The sequence below is a fragment of the Calonectris borealis genome, chromosome 1 (genome assembly GCF_964195595.1).
Source record: "Calonectris borealis chromosome 1, bCalBor7.hap1.2, whole genome shotgun sequence".
In the NCBI taxonomy this organism is placed as follows: Eukaryota; Metazoa; Chordata; class Aves; order Procellariiformes; family Procellariidae; genus Calonectris; species Calonectris borealis.
In genome coordinates, this window is record NC_134312.1 from 190,627,540 (window position 1) to 190,652,285 (window position 24,746).

Below are 24,746 nucleotides of genomic sequence, written 5' to 3' on the forward strand. Positions count from 1 at the left end.
GAAGCTTCATCTTGTGCTGTCTAGGGAATAGCATAGAGAAGAACATATGTGAGCGCGCTCATGTTCCTGTGTGTGACATGAATCATCTTGGTAGACTGTTTTAACATGATACACTCAGACAACATGAAGGCTGAAAGATAAACACTCACTAAACATGAGATGGCAGTGGTGCATGCAATATTCACTTTGCTTCAGTCTGTGAAAGAGTGATGATGCATTCTTTCATTACATGCTCATACACCCTTTCTCAAATATGCTCTTACACATTTTTGTTATGTTTTCCCATTATCCGAGCTGGTCACCCCAGGCTCCCTTTATAGTCAATAAGAAGAAACAGGCATTTCTGCAGCGCAATTCATCTCATCTGAAAATAGACATCTAAAATATGACAGCTGAATCACACTTGAGAAGTACCTTTCAGTCATTTATATCTGTATAAAATACAGCCACTTGGCTTGATTTAGCTGACAGACAATTGCCCTGCGTGAATGGCAAGATAAAGGACAATGCAACTCATCCACCTCCATCCCTCTCTAAACTTCAAGGCTGTAAAGTGTGTTATCGCTAAGATATTTCTGGTAGATGAAAAAAACCTCCAAACTGGCAGAGAAAATTGTAAGCAATTTTCCTCATTTCTGTAAATCATTGAATGCACCTCATTATCTTTATGAAAGGCTCCATTTTCTGAATTTGTGTCCATTCTTGTTTTCCTCTTTGGGCTGTTAAACTTCTGCAGCACAAGGAATACCACGTGCTTCTTTCCCCCTTTGCACTCCTCCTCTTCTCCTTGATTTAAAATTTCCATTGTCACTTCATTGTTGAAGAACTCTCTGGCTGAAAACTCTAGGTTACCCGATTTGAAAGCAGTCACAGCTTTCTATTGTGGCCTAATGGTTTACATAAATTATTCTACATCAAATCCTGCCATTTTTTTAAGTTTATTGATGAAACATCTTTTCTCTTCTCCCTCTGGCTCAACCTGCATTTTTGCTGTTTAGCATTTCCAAAGACCTACAGACACTAAAAATATCTTGGGCATATCAGCCACTTGTGAAATCAGCATACTACCCGTTTGACCTAAAAGATGTATCTCGAGTAAATAACCTAACCTACTGGAATGAGGCATCCCCTTTTATTTGCTTCGTGGAGTTTTGTATTTATATTTTGAGATATGACTAATGAAAACCAAGGCTAGTTTGGGGCAAGCCGCACAGAAGCGCTGCCTCTCTCTCATGAGTTTTGGATGTCCACAGGGAGAAACAGAGAGGGCTGTTGATCTTGTGCAAGTGTTATCATGGTTTAACCCCAGCCAGCAACTAAACACCACGCAGCCACTTGCTCCCCCCCTCCTCCAGTAGGATGGGGGAGAGAATTGGGAGGACACAAGTAGGAAAACTCACGGGTTGAGATAAAAACAGTTTAATAATTGAAATAAAACAAAGTAGAACAGTAATAATAATAATGATAACAACAACAATAATAGAGTATACAAAGCAGGTGATGCACAATGCAACTGCTCACCACCCGCTGACCGACTCCCAGCCTGTCCCGAGCCATGAGAGCCCCCCACCTTCCTGGACCATGCCTCCTAGTTTATAAATTGAGCATGATGTGACATGGTATGGAATACCCCATTGGCCAGCTGGGTCAACCGCCCTGGCTATGGTCCCCACCCCCAGGCCTCCCATGCACCTGGCAGAGCCAGAGGCAGGCCGAAAAGTCCCTGCTGCAAGCATCACTCAGCAACAACCAAAGCATCAATGGGCCATCAACATTCCTCTCATACCATCAACGCTCCTCTCATACCAAACCCAAAACACAGCACACCCCCCAGCTACTAGAAAGTAAGTTAACTCTGTCCCAGCCAAAACCAGGACAAGTGTGAATTCAGAGAACAAGGCACTGCCTCTTCCCACAGAGATGTTAGGCTCTCCGTTAGCCTGAGCAGTGGTGTCCATTTCCCCATCACTTTGTAGGGACAACCTCTAGGATGGGCTTGAAGGCACCTGAACGGAGCTCCTCATGAATGAGTGAACAGAGTCTGTGGAGTTATTCAGTTCCTGGAGGCAGATACATATACCTGGTCAGCTGAAAAACTGCAGACTCCATTTGGTCCATTGGCTAGATCTCCATTGTCTTTCATGGGAGCTTAAACATGACTTATGTGTGGACACCGACATATAGACACCTGAACTTTGTCTACAGCGTCTACAGTCTGGATCTGAATGGGGTCATGTCACTGCTTAGTTTTGCACAGGCATGCTCATGCCCAGTGAAGCCTATGTGTAAGAGGACTGATTACACCTAGCCATCTGGAAGGGCCACTTTGGCATCAGAGGACATAGTCTAGTGCAAAGGTGGCGAGTAGAAGTATATTATATATACATGCCCTTTGCATGTCCTTTCACTAAACCCAGGTGAAAGAACCTGTCATCTGCAGGGCTTACTCTGGGATGGGAAATGATTCCCACTTGCCCTCAGAGAGAGGCTACAGGCAGATCTGCCACAATCTGGCATCTTGGTACGACAGCAAGGTCTGCCAGGAGGCACTGGGATCGGTGTCGGTTCTCTCTAAGCCATAGAGAAGTAGCAAATTGTCTTTACTTAGCGTGGCACAGGCTTCTCTAATCAGTAACATCATCATACACAACATGGGTCATGAAGGTGGGGTTCTGAAACTCCTGCCTGGGTTCTGAAAAATACAGAGGATAATGACTTCAGGTAACATACAGGGAAAATCATCCAATCTAGTTCCCTCTGAAAATGATCCTGCCAGTGATAGGGCTGAACACAGGAGAACCAGAAAGCAGGGCCCAGCACTCTAAATCTCTTGATTTTATAAAAGCCATTTCCAAGGAACAATAAAAAAATTGAATCAAACCCTGTCAAGAGGCCTTTGGAGTGGTGGGCCAAGGGGAATGCCGGGGGCATGCAGGGGTTCTTCTGTGCTTCCTCCAGAAGGTATGGTTGCTCAAACAGAAACACAAGTGGAAAAAAAAGCCATGGGAGAAAAGAAAATGTAGTCCTTTAGTCTTATCTCTTTAGAGAGCCTTATCTCTTTATGTTTGTTTATTCTAAGCATTTTCAACTCCGTGCAGAGGTCTCTCCTCCTCCCCTGTTGATAAAGAAGATCCATAGATGCTCTAGATAAGAAAGCTCCGCAGAGGGCCACATATTGTTCCTCAGAGCATGTGTGTAGCCTGTGTCCCTCTGCATCTTCTGCACTTGAGCAACTTCCAGAGGGCCCAGACAAGACCCTGGTCCTGGTGTGTCAAATGCTCCAAAAACCTGCATGAGAAAGAGTCTCTGGCCCAGTGGGAGCAGGCAAAGGCTGAGAAGGAAGGAAAGATGGCATGAGTTTAGAGGATTGGTTAACACCAAGGTTTCCAAAGTAGGTTTTGGACACCCAGTTTGAAATACTTCAAAGGACCTGATCACCAAGTATTTTAAGCTGAATACCTAAAATCACCAGAAGTTTTGGAAAACCTTGACCTATACCACTGTGTTATAATAAGCGATATTTACCTCTACACAGGGAACATTCAGGATCGAATGCTCATCTCTTAGTGCCCTTCCCTACATTAAATGTCACTCTTATCTACCTAGTGAAACTCCTGATAGACAGGTCCTGTCATGACTGCTTTCTAAATTTGAGATACTAACGGCATAAAGTAGCCAGTAGTAAATTCAAATATCTTCCCAGTGAAGCTACTGAGGTTGATCTAATTTGCAATCCTTTTCTGATGGCCCTATAAGCATCATCAAAGCAGCATAAAAACTATGAGGAAGGGACAGAGGTATATTCAGGCTACCCACAGTGTGCTTAAATATATGACTCCTTTCCACTGGATTCGAGCAGCTCTGGGTAGCAGGCAGGCTGAATGGCACATTGCTCTAAGATATCATACATGTTGCAAAGAAAAGATCTGCAATTTATTTCACCTACCTTTGGATTGCTAAAAGTCATGGATGTAGCCAGAGCTAATTGCCTAGAGTCCTTTTATAGACTGTGAGAGAATGGTATTTTCAGAAGGTGATTCATGCTACCCATCCTACCCCAGAGATGAATAGCCTGTATGAATGGCTGTTAGCCTCCAGTGACTGCACAGGGAGCCGAGGCATGCCTTATACTAGATGCATAAGTCTTTAAATGGTAAGAGTCATCCCAGCCAGACTTACACAGGTTGAATATGAGCCCATGTACCCTGTCCAGAAGAGTTCATGTGTAAGCATTTCATTATATCTAATAGAAAATGCTTGTATCAGTCAGTCCTTTTCCTCTGCATCCTCTTGTATTTTGGCTACAGCTATCATTACATTTCTATTCCTGTTTTCCTGACATTAATGCAGTAAGGCACTCCTGGAGAAATACAGTTATACCAGGGGAAGAAGGAGGAATAAAACATGCTGTGTGCAAACCCGTTTCAGAGGCTGAGAGCAGAAATCAGAGCACAGGCAGAACAGCCTGCGTGTTTCTGGTGTGCTTGCAGGCACAACACAAGTAAACATCTGAAAGACAAAACTACTATCGGCTCAGCAGAGAAAGCAAGCTGCCAGATCCAGACAAAAATGAGTGCGAGGCCCAACCTAAGCATGTGTGTGCACGCTGAAGAGAGCCAGAAAATCTCTACAAATGTCACCATCCACTCTGGTTTGATATACGGGCCCCAGAGGCCAAGAACTTGACTCTCGGATCTTTTTTGTGCAAACTGTGACATCTCAGACTCACATCAAGAGCTTTCTATATGTTTTGGCTCAATATCTGCTCCCATTTATGTTGGTGGAAGGAACTTCAGATTCACACCAACCTAACAGAGTTTATTTTGCCATCTGTCTGTGTTTAGTCTTCATATTAATAATTAAGGCAAGCAATGCAGGTTGGGATGGAAATTCTTTCCTGCAGGTTCCGGGCAAACCACCTAGCAGCCACTGAAACTGTTGTTTCAAAGATTACTAGTGAGAAAGCTCACTACTCTTTTTTCCATAAGTATCAGCATTTCTAGGATGTCCATTGCCATAGGCCTGTTATTTAAAAATTCTGCTGAACAAGAGCATGCACAAAAAGTAATGGGCTCAGTTAATAACATGCTGTGAACTTTGTGAGGGTTTTTCGAGCTATAAATGTACTTTCTGTGGTCTGTTAATGAAATCATCCTTCCTGTCAATGAAACAGGGCCGCGGAGAGGCGAGTTGTGTGTTTCCCCTGACGGAGTTTTTCCCAGCCCATGCCACAGCGCAGGGTTATTTGCAGAGGCCCCTTCACTGGGTCAGGAAACCCTTCCAGTCAATAGCCACCTCCCTCGAAAGGATCATCGGCATTTAGTGTGGCCTTGGCTCATGGCTTTCCTCCACCAACAAGAGGGGTGGTGGGTCACCATCGAGCCAAGAAGGTCTCTGTCAGCCATTTGCTACTTTCTAACACAGGTTGTCCAAGTGAACAAGTCTGATTCATGATACACAACACATGAAATCCCAGAGGGGAAAGGTGAACCTGGCAGTAGGTAAAGGCATTGTTAATCTCATGACAAATGCATCTGTCACCACCGATGTGGGATGTCTTTGCCTCTTCTGAGTTATTCCCTGATTTACACTGAGCACAAGCCGCTCAACTTCTACGGGGATATGACTCAGCACTGAATTTTGGCACAGGCTGCTCAGAATTAACTCTAATGGTGAAGTGCAGAGCTGTGGGGGCCTCAATTCTATTGATAATCCTCCTCAACACGTAATCAGATTTTAACCCCCTTTGGCCCCATTACAAAAGTCCCCATCCAGGACCAATACTTCTCTTCTGGAGGATAAAATACTTACTTGAGTTTCTTCCCAGGTCTCTTTACCGAAGTACTCTATAATAAGAGATTTCAGACAGGAATTGATAAATCCATACTAAAGGGAGGGAAAACATTAACATATTATACCTCATGGAATAAAAGGGGAAAAACAGAGCTCTTGAAATGCTAGTTAAAATGTAATGGCAAGCCTCTAAAGAAAACAACAATGTGCTCATTTTTGTGTACATTTGTTTTTTTAATAACTGCTCATTTTGACCCCTGGTCCTAAATTCTTCACATCAGTAATTCAAGCTTCCATAAAGAAAACATAATAAATTTTGAAGCCACAGTGTAATTAAAGACAGTTACAAGAAAATCATCTCTGGGTAATTTGAATCCTTTTAGAACCAATATGGCTAAACTATTGACAGAATAAAGAGGGGAAATTAATGGATCTCATATCAGACTTGAGTGAAAGGCAACTGTTTTGTCTGAGAAAACCACACAGCAATTGGCATTTAAATCTGACTTACAAAGCTTGCTATTGAATTTTTTTTAAAGTGTTCTCTCACTGCATATTTTCATCTTAAACAGTGACACTGAAAGAAGTTTACCATGGTTTGGCTGTCTGCTTGCAGCTTCTGCAAGGCAGGTGCCCTCGGCTCTTTGCAGCAACCAAGTTGCTCCTGCTTGTTGCTGTTCCGGCACACCAACTGTGACTTTCTTTTCTTCTTCATTTTTTTTTTTTATAGAACCTCAGTTTTGAATGTCTAGAGGCCATGATACACAGGACCCAGAGATCTAGAGAAATATAAGCCCCAGCGTTTGTCTTTCTACGTATCCTTTCCCACGAGAGCCGGGCATACTGCTCTGAAGAAAACAAAGAGAAAAGTATTTTTGTTGGTCTGAGTCTGAACTAAGTGTTTCAAGGTGAAAACATAAAGTTGCTCAGGAGGTGCAGGGAGGAGGGATTTTGAAATCCATAGCTTCTGGAAGTAGGCTGCTCACTTCTTTGAGTGATGCTGTTAAGCCAGCTCAGACGCCATCCATCTGCATGTGTCTCAGGGTATGTCTAGGTAGCCAAGTGCCGTCCATTGCCTGCCCAGCCTCTCGGCTGAGGAGGTACTCTCCACAAGTTGCATACCAACTACACCTGGCAAGTCCTGGTGATCTTTGTCACCGTAAGGCATCATACCATATGAAAAGTAGAAAGACCAAATACTGTGTTTAAAAAGGCAATAGTTGCACTGAATCTCTTCATCCTGAGATCTCTCCTAAGTTAATTTCTTCCCATCTTCCGTTTCCCTTCAGTCCCCTAAAGTCAAAAGACGAGCTCCAGATCTACCATAGTGAAGGAGATCAGACTCTGATCTTTCATATCTCACTTCAGGGTAGAACAAGTCTGAAATCTTCTCCTGAGGAACAGGAAGTGTGGTGGGATGTTGCCATAACAGCCTGTCTGTGGAAAACGCCATGTTGTCATGTGCAAGTATCCCCTGACAGCGGGGTACTTTTACAAGAGCTTTTGGACATACTTGTGTGAACAGAAGAGCAGCAGCAGTTCTCGTATTCACATGTCATTCATAGAAATTCTGGTTTTGTGAGTAATTGCACTTCCAGAAACATTATCAACAAATCCTTAGGGCCCAGGTTACATGGGGGCATCAGTAACAACCAACAGTCCTGCAGGAAGACAGCGGCAAGGGCTGTGGAAATCTGACAAAGGTGTGGGACAATTCTTTCTTTCAGAATTACGCCACTCGAGGACTTAAAGTTAGTAGGCTTAGAGGCAGACAAACTGGGCTAATTCTGGATTCTTGTGAGTCTAATTTAATTCCTAGAAGTGGACCTGTGTCCGCTCAAGCTTGGCTCCAGAGCACCTTTTCCAAAAGCAGTCAGGCACCAGTGCAATCGTCAGAGTCACCTAACTCCCACTGATGCTAGTTAACATGCCTTTTGAAAATCCTACTAAGGGCGACTGCAAATCTGGCCCCGAGTATATGCACTTCAGTTTATTCAGCTGTAATTATGGGTCAGCTCTGCTCACACTGGAGTCCTTCCACTGAACTGCTCACTTTCCTGGCACAGCAAAGATCTATATCATTGAGGTGAGAGGGGCAAAAATTAATTCTGTGTATTGGAAACTGAAAAGTGAAGCTATTTGTCCAGGTTTTGGCTGAGCTAGAGTTAATTTTCTTAAATTAAGTAGCTGGTATAGTGCTGTGTTTTGGATTTAGTATGAGAATAATGTTGATAACACCCTGATGTTTTAGTTGTTGCTAAGTAGTGCTTACACTACGTCAAGGACTTTTCAGCTTCCCATGCTCTGCCAGGTGCACAAGAAGCTGGGAGGGAGCATGGCCAGGACAGCTGACCCAAATTCCATACCATATGATGTCATGCTCAGTATATAAACTGGGGAGAGTTGGCCAGGGGGCAGCGATTGCTGCTCAGGGACTGGCTGGGCATCGGTCAGCGGGTGGTGAGCAATTGCATTGTGTATCACTTGTTTTGTATATTCTTCTATCATTATTACTATTATTTTCTCTTCCTTTGCTGTCCTATTAAACTGTCTATCTCAACCCATGGGTTTTACTTTTTTTTTCCAATTCTCTCCCCCATCCACCAGGGAGGAGTGAGCGAGCAGCTGCGTGGTGCTTAGTTGCTGACTGGCGTTAAACCACAACAGTCCTTTTTGGTGCCCAATGTGAGACACGAAGGGTTGAAATAATGACAGATCTGACCAGAGTGTGTTGAAACAAATTTGTTATAAGCATTCATTATATTAGTTTAGTAGTCGCTGGTCACAATGTTGATTTATTTGCTCTCAGTGTTGTTGTATTTGTTCTCAGAGCTGTGTTATGTAACACCTTACTTGCCATATATACTGTTTATCAGTATTTATGTGCTGTTTATCACCTCTGGGAGGCAGATTAAGGTTATCGCTTTGCTGTACTGTGTAACACTGACTTATGGTATGATAAAATTATTGGTCATGAGACCAATCTGGCATTTGTACTCAGCATTGCCATCACCTCTGTACTTTGGAGCCATCTATCGGGAAATTATTAATAATTACACTTTCTAGTTTTTCTCCTTGGAGAGCCAACCTATGGGGAAGATACCTTCCTGCATCTTCCCCTTCTTCTCCAGGCTGATTACAATAGCTCTTGAGAATTTTGAATATCCTTGGGGTGTTCAAACCAGCATGTTCCTATTGCTATGTCTCCTGAATGTGTGTTAGGTCTTGCTTAGGGTTAAACAACTATTTAAGAATACTGTGGCACTGCAGGCTACTCCAACCCCAGCGACAGGCACTGCGGCTACTCCAACCCCAGCGACAGGCACTGCAGCTGAACCAGAGAATCAACCCATGCCAGTATCAGTCACCCCCATACACAAGAATAAATCTTGGAAGCGAAAGTCAGCTCGTTTAGTAAGGGATGAAGAAGCTTCTCATAAGAGGGAGCAGGAGGAAGAAGCATACTGCCCTGCCAGCTAGGAGACAGACTACTCGAAAGCAGGGCCATCACAAGAACAGGAGGAAGAGGAAGAATTCCCCGCTTCCCCCCCTAGGAAGAGCTCGGTGGGAGGGTTCTTTCTCTTCCTTGGAGGGAGAAGAAGGACTCATGAATGAGACGGTAACCACCCGATCTCTATCCCTGAATGAGCTGTGAGATATGCGAGAGGATTTCAGCTGTCGTCCAGGCAAACACATTGTCACCTGGCTGCTCCGATGCTGGGATAACGGGGCCAATAGCCTGGAATTAGAGGGTAGGGAAGCCAAGCAGCTGGCATCCCTTTCTAGGAAAGAGGGCATTGACAAAGCAATTGGAAAAGGGGCACAAGTCCTCAGCCTCCACAGGCGACTCCTGTCAGGCGTGAAGCAAAGGTATTCCTTCAAGGAAGATGCTATATGTCACCCAAAGGTGACATATAGCATGGAGAGAGGTATACTGCAGGAATTAGCCATGCTGGAGGTGATTTATGATGACCTGAACAACAAGCAGTTATCCAAAGATCCAGATGAAGTCAAGTGCACACGACCCATGTGGCAGAAGTTTGTACGGAGCGCACCAGCGTCACATGCAAACTTATTGGCAGTAATGACCTGGAGAGACGGAGAGGGACAAACGGTGGGTGAATTGGCTGGTCAACTCTGGCAATATGAAGAAAGTCTCTCTTCCTCCTTATGGGCCTGCATCTTGGCTGTGGAGAAACTGCTGGACATTCTTGGCTGTGGAGAAACTGCCGGACACGCTAGCCAAGAAACTGTGCCAGGAGTTCCACCGATTCATAGAGGATACATCCTACTCCCCACCTATACAAACCAGTATCTCAGCTATTAGGAATAAGCGTTCCTCTGCTCAAGAGAGAGAATACAGTGGGTATACAACACAGGCCACCCTGTGCTTTTACCTACATGGCCATGGAGAGGACATGAGGAAGTGGGATGGAAAATCTACCTCAACCCTAGAGGCCCGGGTATGTGAGTTGCAACGAAAACCAATCACAGAAGGGGGCTCTCCCAGGAAAACTGCTGCTCCAGTCTCCAGTGGGTGGTTCCCCAGAGAGAGCAGAAGGGCTGATCTTACTTCTGATCTTAATGAAGGCACTCCTGACTCACGTCTACAAGAAGTGAGTAACGAATACGATGACCAGAACTAGAGGGACCCTGCCTCCAGCCAGGTGGCGGAAAGGGACAACTGGGTATACTGGACTGTGTGGATTCGATGCCTGACCCAGAGGAGTATAAGGCTATAGTGGCTACTGGCGCACACTGTACCCTGATGCCATCAAGCTATAAAGGGGCAGGATCCATCTGTATTTCTGGAGTGACAGGGGGATCCCAAGAGCTAACTCTATTGGAGGCTGAAGTGAGCCACGACGGTGCACCGGCAGCAATATCACACCAATTGAGACTCCCTGATTCCCATCCATAAGCTGATTCGTTGACTGGAGAGCCAAGGAGTGATCAGCAAGACTCGCTCATCCTTTAACAGTCCCATATGGCCAGTGCGAAAGTCTAATGGAGAGTGGAGACTAACAGTAGACTATCGTGGCCTGAACAAAGTCACGCCGCCACTGAGTGCTGCCGTGCCGGACATGCTAGAACTTCAGTACGAACTGGAGTCAAAGGCAGCCAAGTGGTACGCCACAATTGACATTGCTAATGCGTTCTTCTCAATCCCTTTGGCAGCAGAGTGCAGGCCACAGTTTGCTTTCACTTGGAGGGGCGTCCAGTACACCTGGAATCGACTGCCCCAGGGGTGGAAACACAGCCCTACCATTTGCCTTGGACTGATCCAGACTGCATTGGAACAGGGTGAAGCTCCAGAACACCTGCAATACATTGATGACATCATCATGTGGAACAACACAGCACAAGAAGTTTTTCAGAAAGAGAAGAAAATAGTCCAAATCCTTCTGAAAGCCGGTTTTGCCATTATCAACAGTATTACAGTAAGAATCACCCAGATTAAAGAAGAAAGAACTTTGATGAAAACCAAGCAAAGTGCAGCAAGGATAGAACTGGACAAGTGCAGCAGTGATGGAACCAAAACTGGCTTCAGCATGCGACAATCCAACACCACACACCATCTCTCCTGCCCTGAAAGACTGTTATGACACACGGAGCCCAAAGTGATGGACGAAATGAACTCAACGGACATTTTAGAGGGATGGCCCATAAACTAAGGGAATTATATCTGTGTGTATATATTAAAAGACAGGAGAAGTGGTGGTGATTAATTGGAATGTATTGGAAAGTGTAGGACCTGGGCATGACGTCAATGGGATAGAATAAGGGGCGGATACTGTCCTGGTTTTGGCTGGGATAGAGTTAATTTTCTTAAATTAAGTAGCTGGTATAGTGCTGTGTTTTGGATTCAGTATGAGAATAATGTTGATAACACCCTGATGTTTTAGTTGTTGCTAAGTAGTGCTTACACTACGTCAAGGACTTTTCAGCTTCCCATGCTCTGCCAGGTGCACAAGAAGCTGGGAGGGAGCATGGCCAGAACAGCTGACCCAGACTGGCCAACGGGGTATTCCATACCATATGACGTCATGCTCAGTATATAAACTGGGGGGAGTTGGCCGGGGGGCAGCAACTGCTGCTCGGGGACTGGCTGGGCATCGGTCAGCGGGTGGTGAGCAATTGCATTGTGCATCACTTGTTTTGTATATTCTTTTATCATTATTATTATTATTATTTTCTCTTCCTTTGCTGTCCTATTAAACTGTCTTTATCTCAACCCACGGGTTTTACTTTTTTTCCCCCATTCTCTCCCCCATCCCACCAGGGGGGAGGAGGGTGAGCAAGCGACTGTGTGGTGCTTAGTTGCCGACTGGGGTTAAACCACAACACTATTGAAGGGTAAAAACGTAATGAATCAGTGCTCTACAGTGAAGTGATACTAAAGCTAGCTCTAACTTAGAAACAGCACAGAGTATTTTATTGTTGATCAATCCCCTTTTCCCTTTGGCGTTCCCCATACAAGTATCTGGAGACCACAGTACTGTGTTTGTCAGTTAACAAGGATGCAGTGTCATACATCAAACCACAAGCAAGCCCAGACTAAGGGCCTGTGTGTGAGCAGTCCCAGCGCTGGTGTTATACCTGGGCCTTATTAGTGCAGGGAACGTCATTAATCTGAACACTTTGGGATCATACAACCATCTGAATTAAGGAAACCTCCTGTTGCTGATTCCTTTTTTGTTCTGTAAATGAGGATTTTGGCATAAAACAAAGCAAAAAAACTCAAGAAGTTTAGCGTGCATGCACTAAATAGAAACATACCCCTGGAAGACACAGGAGCAGCTGATGCAGGAGCAGGTTAGCTTTTGACTAACTGAGCTGCTTGGATTAGCAAATTCTGGAATAACAGCATTACAGGCCCCAAGAAGCTGGAAACCTCATATATTGATTCTCCTGGGCCTTGGAAGGAACTTCAAAATCAGGTCAGAAACTCTTCGCTCAGGCCTATCTCAACTTGAGCTTCTGAATCTTCAAGTCCTTTGCTTATTATTTTTAATCCATCTTCATATTTTCTGTGCCCGAGTGCATTGTTTCTGGCAATGACACTACTTTGTCCATTTGTTTCCAGACACAGTCAGAGGCAAGTGGTCAGCATCTCAGACATGATTTACTGAGGTCTCAGTGTCTCCTATGATGTCATGGTTATTTATTTCCTAAGGAAATCATCTCCCTGGAAGAATAAACTCATTTTAAAAAAAAATGTTAATTGGAAACTGCCAAACAAATGTTTGTGAATTAAGGAGCCTAAAAGTGAATAAGAGATACACACACTGACCGTCTGTTGATGAAGCAGGACAAAACACTTCCCTTTCCCTTTCATCCCCAGTTCTCTTGCTGATCAGAGAAATAGGAGGGCTGCAGAATAGCTAGGAATGAACTGCCACCGTGTGGCCAAGGGACGGTTTTAGCTACCTTTCTAGAAATCTCCTTCAAGAGCTGTTGCTCTGAGATAAGTGGCAGTCCCCAGCACTTTCTAGTGAAAGTTTTCTGCTCGATCACACATTTCACTTCGGCGGCACTTGCAGTGCCTCCCTAGTAGTAGTCACAAGCTTCTTGATGAGGTCTTGCTCCCTTCTCAGTCTCACTTTAACAAAAGTGGTGGAATACATCACTTTTAATTCCATAAATTCTTTTTATATTTTCTCTAATAGGTCACCTCATCTTCTGACAGGGGTCAGGGTATCATAATCACTGAGCCATTCAGGTGGTGATGCTTGGCCTTGCCTTAAAATAGACGAATAATTTTTTAATATGATGAGCCTGTTAGTAGAAAACTTTTCACCATGCACTGAATTACTGCTAATCAAGTAACAGACTCTACCCTTTGCTTCTCAGCCCAGTCTGAAGCAGCTGGGCTCGTATGTCCTCAAAATTCTTTCAGAACAACATGTTTTTCTAGCTATTAAACTCAAGATAAGTCAAGAGTCATTCCACTGACTTGATGAAACTTGGTTCCACTTTACCATAGGTATAACTCAAGAGCTACAGGCCCAAAAGATGGCAAAACCCCCTAAACATAGCCTGCTGTGACTGGCCAGCTTTGTGCTGCTTTCATCTCCTTGTGGACCTGCTCCACCACAGAAACAGAACAGGCGCTCTCCTGAGTTTGCCCAAGCAGAACTACAAACTGGCCCTACAGCTGTGAAAATTTTGAAGACATCCACTAGGTGCTAATCTAATATTTTTTTATACACCCCATTCAGTCTGGAGCAGCAGATAACTATGTATCTTTGCTATGCATTACCTTGGAGGACTCCCTGCATTACTTAATGCAGTGCTGACACCTTCTGCCTTCATTGTAACTTTATGGCACCGAAAGATTCAAACCAGAGTGCACACCTTGTGCAGCTGCCAGCTTTCCATTAGCTGCCTACATTTCTTCTGTTTCTGCCAAAGACGCTTGCAATTTTAGCTCACTTACACCGAGTTGCTCAACACAAAAGGACAAAATGATTTTGAATCCTCCAGGACATGATTTCTTCAACAGACTTCACCTCTCTTCAGTTACTGGATTCTTGTACACAGCGTCTTTAGTTTCTCACGGACAGCTGTGGATGTGGCGTCACAGAAATTCGTAGCCCCTTCAGAGCTAGTGCTCAGCAGTGACACTAGTTAGAGGAATTTGAAATACCCCAATACTCCAGCTGAGCTGAATTTGAAGCAAAATAAGAGATGCTCTCCTAAAGATCTTGCCTATTACTCCAATGCACTCTCGGAAAGAGCTTTTGGGGATCAGTGCTACTGAACACTCACACACAGCGGTCTTAATCGATAGAGCTCCTAGTTGATGCACTTCATTATCAGGGCCTGGGGGCATGACAGAAAGAGCTCACTAATAATCTCTGCAAGGGATCTAGGTCATACGGAGCTCTGCTGGTTATGAATAATTCTTCTGTACGATTTGCATTGTCAGAGCACCTATAGTAGGTGCTTAATTTCAACATTGCAATGCTGGAAAATAGCTGCATGTTGCAGCAAGGTCATTTAGAGGCCCTATCCAAGGCAGATGGAGTCCATTTAGTGTCAGTGCAGAGAGATCTGACTCCAAAGGCCCTGGGTGAACAAGTCAGACCAGCCAAGGAGCACCTTTGTAGAGCAACTGACTGCTCCTGGAAACTGTGTGGAAAGCTGCCAGTGTTAGGCAAGAACATGGTTCTGTCTCGGGGCAATATAGAGGGTGCTGCCATCCACACTAAAGCCTTCTCTGAGGAGGCAGCTAAGACAGGGGATGGAAATGTTGCCCTTTCCTCTCTCCTGCTCCCTTTCTGCTCAACTGCCCTGTTCTAGCACAACTAGCTAGAACCTAACACCCAACTTTTGGGCTTGAACCCTCAGCTCCCATCTCCCCAGAGAGTGCCCTAAGATGCTAGGGCCACCCTCCATAGGTCTGTTGGAGCTGAGCCGTGTCCAGTGAGGAGTTCGCAAGGGCTAATATGCTAGGAGAAGGAAGATGCCTGCATTTATGGGACAGGAAGTAGAAAATGTTCTCAGAGAAAAACTGCTTTATTTTACTTGCTTAATTAAAATTTCCTAAGATGATAACAGGCTTGAAGTGAGCTTTAAGAAAATGAAAAAAAAAAAATCACAGAATCCAAATCGAAATTACAAATCTTTTTTCCTCCGCTGTTTCTCATTCATAAAAGCAAGTATTTCACTGGAGTTTGTGTGCTGGACAGCAGGGGGACCCTTACCCTCTGCCACTGCAGATGACCAGAGATCTCTCCGTTTTACAAGGACAGACAAGAAGTCACAGGGAAGGTCAAGCATGCTAAAGCAGTCTGGTTCTGTACATCACAGCGCATCCTTAAAACAATAGCAAAAAGATCAGCTACTCCAATGAGTAAAACCTTGGCACTATGAACATGAAGCGCAGCCCAGGGTAGAACACCATTGGAATCCTTTTCTTCTTCTTTCATCAGTATTTTAATCATGCACATGCCTAATTCTATTATTGTAACTCAAAAAGACAGTGAGGTTTTCTCTCAACATCCATTCACGTTGCAGGTTCTAGTAGCAAAAAGGTGACTACATACTCAGTAAAAATGTTCCTAGGCAACTTCAGCATGAGATTCTGCTTGGAGAGGGGTTTCAGGGTGACACAGTTGCCAAAAATGTGCAGGTTTTGGCCTTAAATGATCATATGTCAAAGGCAGAACAGTTTTAAAGACAGTTATGGTGTTCAGTTCAGGGCAGTCGGGACAGGACTGGGGAGGTACAAAGCCAGCAACCCTATCTGTATAGAGAGTACAGACTAATCATGAGAAGCACCAACAGTAGGGAAGCAAAACCTAGACCTTAATTTAAACTCTTCATGAAGATGTATCGATGCTGGTTAAACTGGACATTTTGAAGAGGATACAGACTAGACAAAGAGTGGCAAAAGCACCTCCAGAATTAAAGTGCTACAGAAACAATTCACCCCTCCCCTTCATAAACACCACTAGAAAAAGAAACAAAATGCTTTAATCAAACAGGAGATGCCAGCTCTGAATGGAGGAACATGTGGTTTTTTGGCACTCTTCTATCTCATGACAGAAAGTGTCCTAGATCAGTGAGATCTGAGAGAGGTACTTCCACCTCATGGCGGAAATGCTGTTTGAATAATTCAGTCCCAAAGACTAGGAACACAAATCAGCAAGAATTGCCACCTGCCAAATGTTCTGTGTGGTGGGCACAAAGTTTATGGAGGTTATGATATATCAGATAGGTTATATTGATGGCCAGTGCCTTAGGAATTTCATCCAAGACTGTGGACACAGAAACTACTGAATGTAGAAACAAGAAATCACCAGTAAATCACCAGCTGGTGATACCAGTGCTGCCATGATCCATCTGTCACAGTGAACCACCGATTGAACACCAGATGAAAAAAATCAGAGTAAGCAAAGGCTTGATCCCAAACATCTCAGCAAATTCTTAAGACAAAGCATGAGCAGGGGGATGTGGCTCAGACTGATGCCTGTGATATAAATGGTATTGCCCTATCTGAAGGGCCATAGGCTAGTATTTCCATAGGGTGCCAGTTCCTTGTCACTTTCTATGCATTTTTACATTGCTGTACATCCGTAAAACTGGCAGAGTATGGGGCTTAACAATTCCAAGTATCATATGGAAGACATATCACCTCTAAGATGAAACAGCCTGAAGAGGAACACTTCTAGACTGCATTCTTCCTAATATATAGTCTTTAATGATGAAGCAGCAGAATTCCAAATATTGGGTATAATCTAATGCTGATGCAGTGGATTTGTCTGCAAATTGTCTTCTGCTTTTGAGAACGACCTTTGCTCCAATTTATTCACAAAGTGTTCTTCTCCAAGACATTAAGCTTTTCTAGTGTAGACTGGGATGTCTAGGTTTGGCAACTGGGTGTTAAAATAGATGAAAATTAACAGGTGGTTTAATCATATGAAAAAAGTTGTATACATTTGTGCATGCAGTGAATTCCTAGACATTGTATCCCAGGACAGAACTATTCCCAATAGCAAGCAGAGTACAAGATAGCTTGTTTTTTCAAAATACACTGGAGCAATTCCTCAAAACACAGGTTTCTAATGCTGATTCCTTCACTACAGCTTTTTCTGCTTGTACCACAGCCTGTTTGTACCTCAGTGCTACTGTATACTCTCAGATCACAGAGTCAATGATGGCACATACAAATTTTCACATGCAAAAAAAGGAGAAAATTCTGCTTCACTGCTCTGAAGTTGGAAACACTGGTGCAAAAGCTCCAACATATTAGCTGAATTGCTTGAATTGCTTTCCAGTACTGGAGTCAGAAGAAAAAATACTGCACCAGGCAATCTCTGAATCATTGCTTTCAATAACAGCACTAGAAAAAAGGTTTGTCAAGTTGGAGTTCCCCCCAAGCTGAATGACAAAGCGGTATTGTTAGGCACAATGAACTCAATGAGTTAAACCCTCATATGAGTCCAAAGTTAGAATACCATGACTTAAAATATGTCCCACACAAAGAACCTTCAGTGACTGCACACGTCACTTCTAGAGTGTAAGAGTTGGGTCAGAGGTAAAAAAAAAAAAGCAGCAAGTCTTACATGCCCTATTTCATATATTCTATCTCCAGCTGAAGAGGGAATAGTCTTTCAATATTCTTTCTTATGTGTTTTGGGCTTAAATTTTAAAGTGCTATATGCCCCTTCCACAGCTTTGGGCAAGTACATGGGATGTCTTTCCAACCTCTTCCTAGAGCCAGTGGTCCTCCGCTGGCTGTTTCTTTGAGACTGGTTTGCAGCCTTTGCTGTTTGCGCAGTATCTTGTGAGTATCTCCGGGGAGCACGAAGGATCCAGTTTGAATGTAAACTGTGTTCGCTTGTGCTGGTAGCAACTGAAAGACAGAAGATAATCTGGCATTAACAGTTTGCCAGTGATATTTTTACATATGCAGTGAGAGAACAGGGTGCCTGCTGGGTCCTTCCTGGAGGTAATGTTGAGAAAGAACCTGGTTTCACTGCAGGATGTTGCTTGGGATGGGATTCATCTTATCTAGTATTTCAATGTCTGCAGCGCAAATATGTATGTCAGAGCTAGTCCCTTTATACACACTTTTAGGGCACAGCTAATCTGACCTGTTTCAGATATCCACCTTAGCCTAAGACAAAGGAGAGGAATGTCTGTTTCTCTTCACTGATTATACAGGATAGAATGATGAGCTCAGATGGGCACATCTTCATTTAGTTGGGCAATGCCATCCTTTCTGATGGAAACGTACTGTTATTTAGCCTAATCTCTAAATGACTTCTTTTTTGCTAGTTGGAGAGAAAACATCCCACCATTTCTCAATGAGAAAAATGAAAACTAGATGAAGAAAAAATTATCTTTATATTTTTATAGCTCTCCTCCAAAGACAGCTCAGGGTAGAGATGCAAGGGTGGAATTCATCCCTGGGCAAGCACTATTCCAGCACTACATATGCTACATTTGCTCATGTAATGGCCACACATAAAATAGTTGCACCCTTTCAACAGGGAACAAGCAATGTATTGCTGCAGTTTCACATACTGCATGTAATGGTCCTAGATTTGGGAAGCAAAACTTGGAGGAAAACTGTGTCCATTAAATAAGCAAACATGGTCTTAAAATGGCACTCCTCCCTCTACCCTCTGCACACCAAAAGTAATCATATTTCGTCTGGTTTATACTGCACCATCAAAATCAACATCCACATTTGGCAAATCCACGTCAGGAACCCTCCGCCATCTCTCTGAATCCAGGTCTGCAATAACTGAGTCGAAGAAAGCTATTGCTTCTTTTACATCTGAACTGGATTGTGGGCCTTTTCTCTCCATGGATGCCTGTTGATCAGATAGGGGGAAAAAAAGAGTTAACTAAGGGTTGGGCACAATGCTTCTTAATGAGCAAACTGTATAAGGAAGCTGCAAAAATTGTATTTGATTCCATACTTCAAGATGTCAGAAAAGGACACAGGTCCAGATTACTCCACAATTTGTAGTCATCAAAGAAAGTGGGACAGCAGTCTAACAAATGTCCATCTTGTTACATGCTCAACACCAAACATCTTCCACTTGGGCACTGCTAGCCAGGTGTTATAAAATCCCTCAGAATCCCTGTATCAGGCCACTTAATTAGGTGGCTAAGTGACAGCTGGGCTTTGTGGACGAATTTATTCTACCTAGCAGTAGGCACCTAATGAGACACACATTAGAAATGTAGTCATGCAGGGTTCCTTCTGTAATTAATGCAGGGCTCGAGTACCTTCGGAAGATGAGTCAGGCCTTCGGTAGGCTGAATTCCCCTCTGCAGGCAGCCCTTTCTCTTAGCTGCAGAGGGATTGTGGGGTAACTTGGTTACTAATTTAAGTATCTTATTAAAATGCCTAGGTTAAGTGAAATGAATCCAGATCTAAATTGCTAAAGTCTTTTTGAAATGGAAAAGGACTGTGTGTGCTAAAATATGAGTCATTCAACACTGTGATAATTCCCACAGGAAAGCCACGGGGTTTAAAATTAGGAGCCTGTCTTGATAACAAAGCAAAGGCCTGTCTATAAATGCTGAAGCAGTCATAAAGCCTCGGTTAGCAATTCTGTAGGTCCATATGGGATGAATACTTCCTGCCAGGTTATCCCTAAGGAAGGGCTGTATATTTTCCCTGGCAGTCCAAACTAGGTGTATTGCCAGGCACCAATACTGTCAGAAAAGTACTACCTTGGGTTTCAAACATGCAAGCAAAAGGTACATGCTGTATCACATCTCTGAAGAACCAGCTTGCTCCCCATGCTGTGGAGGCAGAGAGATGAGCTAGCTTATTCCCCTCCTGACATTATGGGTTGATTGACATCCTCACAAAGATAGCTGCTACCACACGTCTACTGAAAATAGTGACTGCTATTATGACTAAGCCCCTCAGAAGACTTTTTAAAGAAATGCCTATGTAATTCCAGCATTTGACACATCTCTCTATTCTTCTCTCTCACTAGACCCAATTGGCAAATTTTGAATCCGCAGTCAGTCTGTAGTCCAGGCCCCAGAGATCTTTGGATTAAACCTCCCATGAGGATAGGGTTGTCTGGACAAAGTACCTTCCCATTAATCATGCAGCAGGTAGGAGAAAGAAGTGAATTTCCACTGACAGGTAATTTAACACAGATAGTTATCAAGCCTGTTGATAAGACAAACCTTGCAATCTGTGAACATAAAATTTGTAGTTAGGAAGCAGAGTATTCTGGCTATTCTAGAAGTCTTCTTGACCTTTCCCTCACTTTTGCAAAGCCAGGGCTGTGCGGCTGTGACCCTGCCATTTGTGTCGGCAAGAATGACTCATATGGATGGCATATCCTGCTGATGTTCCTGTCTGTTCCTAAGGGGAGAGCTCGTGGAGATAGCATGCCAGTACCAGGGCTGTTCATACATAAAAGCTAGCTGGCCACAGTCAGATGACAGCACTCTTAGCCTCAGCCTATGGGAGAGTCACTTGTTTGCCAAACCTGTTAAGCTTTTGGCATTTTTCTTAAGTGCTATTTTCAGTGGCAAATCTCAGAAAATTCACAAACCTGCATGACGCCTAGTTGTGTAGAATCTATCTCCCAGCCTCCTGGTCCATGGTTTTAGTACCCTTTTGCACTCATTTTTTTCCCACCTGGCTGATGGTTAGTCATGTATTGCTCCGCGACATCACTGCTCCGCTCATCAGGGAACTGGCATGCTGTAAATCTCCGCTGCCTCAAGCCAATCTTTGTGTCACAGTGCACAAAGTCAGTTCACAGACTGTATCTATAGTGTTGAGATTAATCTTCTGGCACCTGGCACCGCCAGGACACCCTCCTATATCTCAATCATTCTCTCTGGATGTTTCCCTGGGCCTAAATAGTAATATATGTCTTTATAAAATCTACCTTCTCCAGCCCACTGAGCTGAGTATTGTTTCCTACTATCATTCCTAGCTTCTGAGAGTCACTGTTCAAAGTATTAAAAAGATGACATAAAGCATGCCCAATAAAAGCAAATGAAAAATTCCCACTGACTGAATGGGTATTATATCAAAAGTAAAATTAAAAAATTTTACAGATCTAGTCCTAAACATGTGAGCCTTGTCCTTTGGTTAAGTAATGCCTGCAACAGAGTTCAGCTTCAGCCATTCTGACATTCTGCTGTGACAGAACATCTAAATGTGGCAATAACTTTTTGGTAGGGACTACCTGGCCTAATCAGTAAGTCAGCCATACACCCCTTCTTCCCACCATCCCCATTAGTATCCAGTTTAAAGACTGCACTGGGTAACCTCTGAGTCTGCTGTCAAAGTCATGTTTGTGGTCGTGTGACCTAAACAGACCACCCCGCCTGCTGCAATCCTTTCCTCTGTCCTCACTGAATCAAGTCCAGAGTCATATTAATGACTGAACTGTTTAGAGACATGCAATCTATAAACTGCAACCAGGAGGAAGCTTTGCGATGCTTTTCTCTCTAGGATACATAGAAATAGTCTGCACCAAAGATGATATTTCAGTTTTATTTTTGTGGTATCTTTACAGTAAAAGGTGAAGAATTATACTGTCTCAAAATGACCTGCCAACTTATTAATTAACAGAGAAAGGAATCCTTAAGAATTCCTCATGCCCTACAGCCTATCAGCAGAGCTTCCACTGATGTTAAATGTAGCACTGACAAGCTATCTGATCAGTCAGAAAAAAATCCTATTTGTTTCAATGAATTTACAATTAGTTTGTGTAAGTAATTTTATGCCAATAAAAAGGCTGCCAGTAAACTTAGGGATTACTGTGCTTGTCAGTCATTAACAGCTATAAATAACTACAGTGGAGAATTCTGAGGTATTTTAGTAGCCTGTCAAAGTATCGAGAGAACAGCTCACTCCTTCATAATATGTTTTCAGATACTTCCCATACTCTCATATCTCTTTCCTTTTCCTATTTTCTCTCCCCTCACACAAACATAGATATATACATTTCTTTCCATGACCAGTCATTCATACTTAATTTAGCAGCATTTCAAATGTTGTAACAGTAAAAAGATAACCGGCTGAGACCAATAAAGCAGAAAATCAACATAGGTCATACAGCTAATTTCTTCATTGCTTAAGACCAAGCACACGGCAAAAGTTCTTAGGAATTACCTTAGAAGACTCTTTGGAAGGAAGTGAAAGAAACGACTTCTTTCCAGTTTTGGATGATTTTGTGGACGTTGGGGAATCTGCAGCCAAATGCATGGATTTCAAGTTATTGATGTTGTCAAGATATTTTTTCCTCAAGGCTAACAGATCCTGTAAGTACTTCAAGCAGTCTTGAGTCTTAGAGTACATCCAGTCTCTGTCTTCCTCTTTTGGCTGGAAGCAAGAGTCGATGCTGGTTGTACTTTTGCATTTTTTTAGTGGTTCATTAACTTTTTCCTGCTCACCTCCAAGGACGTACATAGAAGAGCTGCGGATCAATCTCACCGCAGAACCTGTGCCCTCACAGTAAGGAATGTCATCTGTCACATTTCTTCGGTGGGAGTTGGGGTGAAATATAGAATGGATCTTTTTGAACATAGTTTGTCACTTCCTCTCCTTTATACCTTTTCTCTTTCAGCTCCTTAATTTAACCCTAGATCTGGTAATCAGCAGCTGTTACCCTTGCCCTCAGCAGACAGACAATTTTGCCACTCACTGTAATGAGGAGGAAAAAACCCTATTGCTGCACAAATTGCTTTCAGTCTAATACACTGCGAAGAGCATCACGGTAACGCAGAAGCGTGTTTTCTATTCCATTTGTGTCAGTGAAATAGCTTTATCCTTTCCTCGGTTTAAAATATAGTACAGGAGGTCAAATATCATGCTTTGACCTCTTACTTGACTGCCGCTCCCCATAAAAAAACATCAGCACGGAGGTAGAAATTCCCTCTTCCACGTTTCCTCCGCGCTGCTCCGTCCCCGCCGCGTCACCCCCGCGCTCCCCTTCACCGCCGGCCGGCGGGCGCCGGGCGCTGACCGTGGTGCTGAACCGCTCCCGCCCGCCCTCCAGCCTCCGTCCGCCCCCCGGAGGCGCGGACCAGCAGCCTGGCAGGGATGCTTTTTTGGAAGAGCTTGTTGAGATCAGCCTCGACAGGGACACAAGTCTGAGTGGGGAGGAATATTTTCTGTCGGGTGGTGTTCAGCTGCTGAAAGAAGTCGCTCTGGGTTTCACCCGACGGTAACCAGGAGATGGCTACAGCTACCTGATACCACAGCACTACTAGGAACAAAGTGGATTCAGATGTCAGGCTCTATTACACTCAATACAAAGATGCTCTGTGTAAGGGATGCTGTAAAAGAAAACACTCTTCCAAAGTACTCATCTGGAAAAATATTGCAGATGGAAACCAACAAATTTGTATCTTTCCACATTAGTTCTTCTCCTAGATTAATGCAAGAACATTTACTACAATAGTTTTGATGACTGGTTTTTGGCTGAAAGCTGTTGAGAACATTGACTATTATTGGCATATTCGAGCATTGCTAGTATTTGTTACTGTGTGACAACATGATGTATGCTTTAGAGATAAGTAGATAGCGAATTTGGTCAGTTCTCATGACTAAGACAATCAACAACTTTTAAAAAGCAAGCAGGAATGTCCAGATGTTCAAAAGAGTTTTAATAAATCACCCTGCTCAAGCATTAAGTGCTTGAGAAAATAATTATTTTGAAAGCCAATGGATATCACCTGCAGACTCCACTGAGCAAATTTCTGCTAATGCCACTGGAAGTGCCAATTGAAGGTTTAAGCATCCTAAGAGCTGTAGGGTCACAACAGGAAAGATAGGTTCTAATATAAATTTGCATCCATTCCCTCAGGAACTCTGATTTACTGGATACTAAACATACACCACAAGCACCTTAAAGCATGCACTTACTTCCTTTTACTTATAGCTACAGTTGAAATGTCTGTATAACATAAGTAAAAATTGAGCCAAACTAACTTTTTGCCACTTTTTCAGCCTTCTAATACTAGCATAGACATGAATACCTCTGCAGCTGAGAGCAGCCTAAAGATTGTTCTGAATATGTTCAGCTGCTTGAGATGTAGTACTTTTATAGAGGTGTTCCATTATTGATTATCTCCAAAGTCCTACTCAATCCCACAGCTAGGTAATAGATTAAGTTGACTTTATGTTAGCATAGACCATTAGAACTATGAAAAAGGATGAGCTCTCTCCCCAAAATTACATGTCTGAGTTGGAGAAAGTTTCTGGTCATCAATACTAGCATAGAATAATAATAATTCCATCTACAGATTGATTTCATTTTCAGAGCAAAAAGCTATAAGGGGATTTTAATTTATTGTGCTGAATGTGTGAGGTAAATATCTGTCATAGTCATTCTAGACACTATGTTTACTAACTAAGTTACGAAAATGAGATTGTTCCAGAATAAGCCTATAAAAAATTACTTAGATTTGCTACACGGGATACTGGTCTTTGGTTATAG

At 43.3% G+C, this 24,746-nt stretch overlaps 1 protein-coding gene across 1 annotated transcript; it reads right to left on the reverse strand.

Moving 5' to 3' along the window:
- Positions 1-15,098: 15,098 nt before the first annotated feature.
- On the reverse strand, positions 15,099-22,831 carry C1H13orf42 (chromosome 1 C13orf42 homolog). Its single transcript, XM_075139935.1, has 3 exons — positions 22,418-22,831; positions 18,977-19,124; positions 15,099-18,157 (listed from the first exon to the last, which is right to left on the reverse strand). The coding sequence occupies exons 1-3, from the start codon at positions 22,829-22,831 to the stop codon at positions 17,916-17,918; spliced, it is 804 nt and encodes a 267-aa protein (XP_074996036.1). The 3' UTR covers positions 15,099-17,915.
- Positions 22,832-24,746: the final 1,915 nt, after the last annotated feature.

What these genes read in the sequence shown, in the direction of transcription:
- C1H13orf42 (XM_075139935.1), bottom strand. Translation starts at nt 22,831, where the DNA reads ATGTTCAAAAAGATCCATTCTATATTTCACCCCAACTCCCACCGAAGA. An exon ending in CTTCCAAAGAGTCTTCTAAG is followed by an intron (nt 19,125 to 22,417) that starts GTAATTCCTAAG and finishes TCTGATCAACAG; the next exon opens with GCATCCATGGAGAGAAAAGG. An exon ending in TGTGGATGTTGATTTTGATG is followed by an intron (nt 18,158 to 18,976) that starts GTGCAGTATAAA and finishes TCTGTCTTTCAG; the next exon opens with TTGCTACCAGCACAAGCGAA.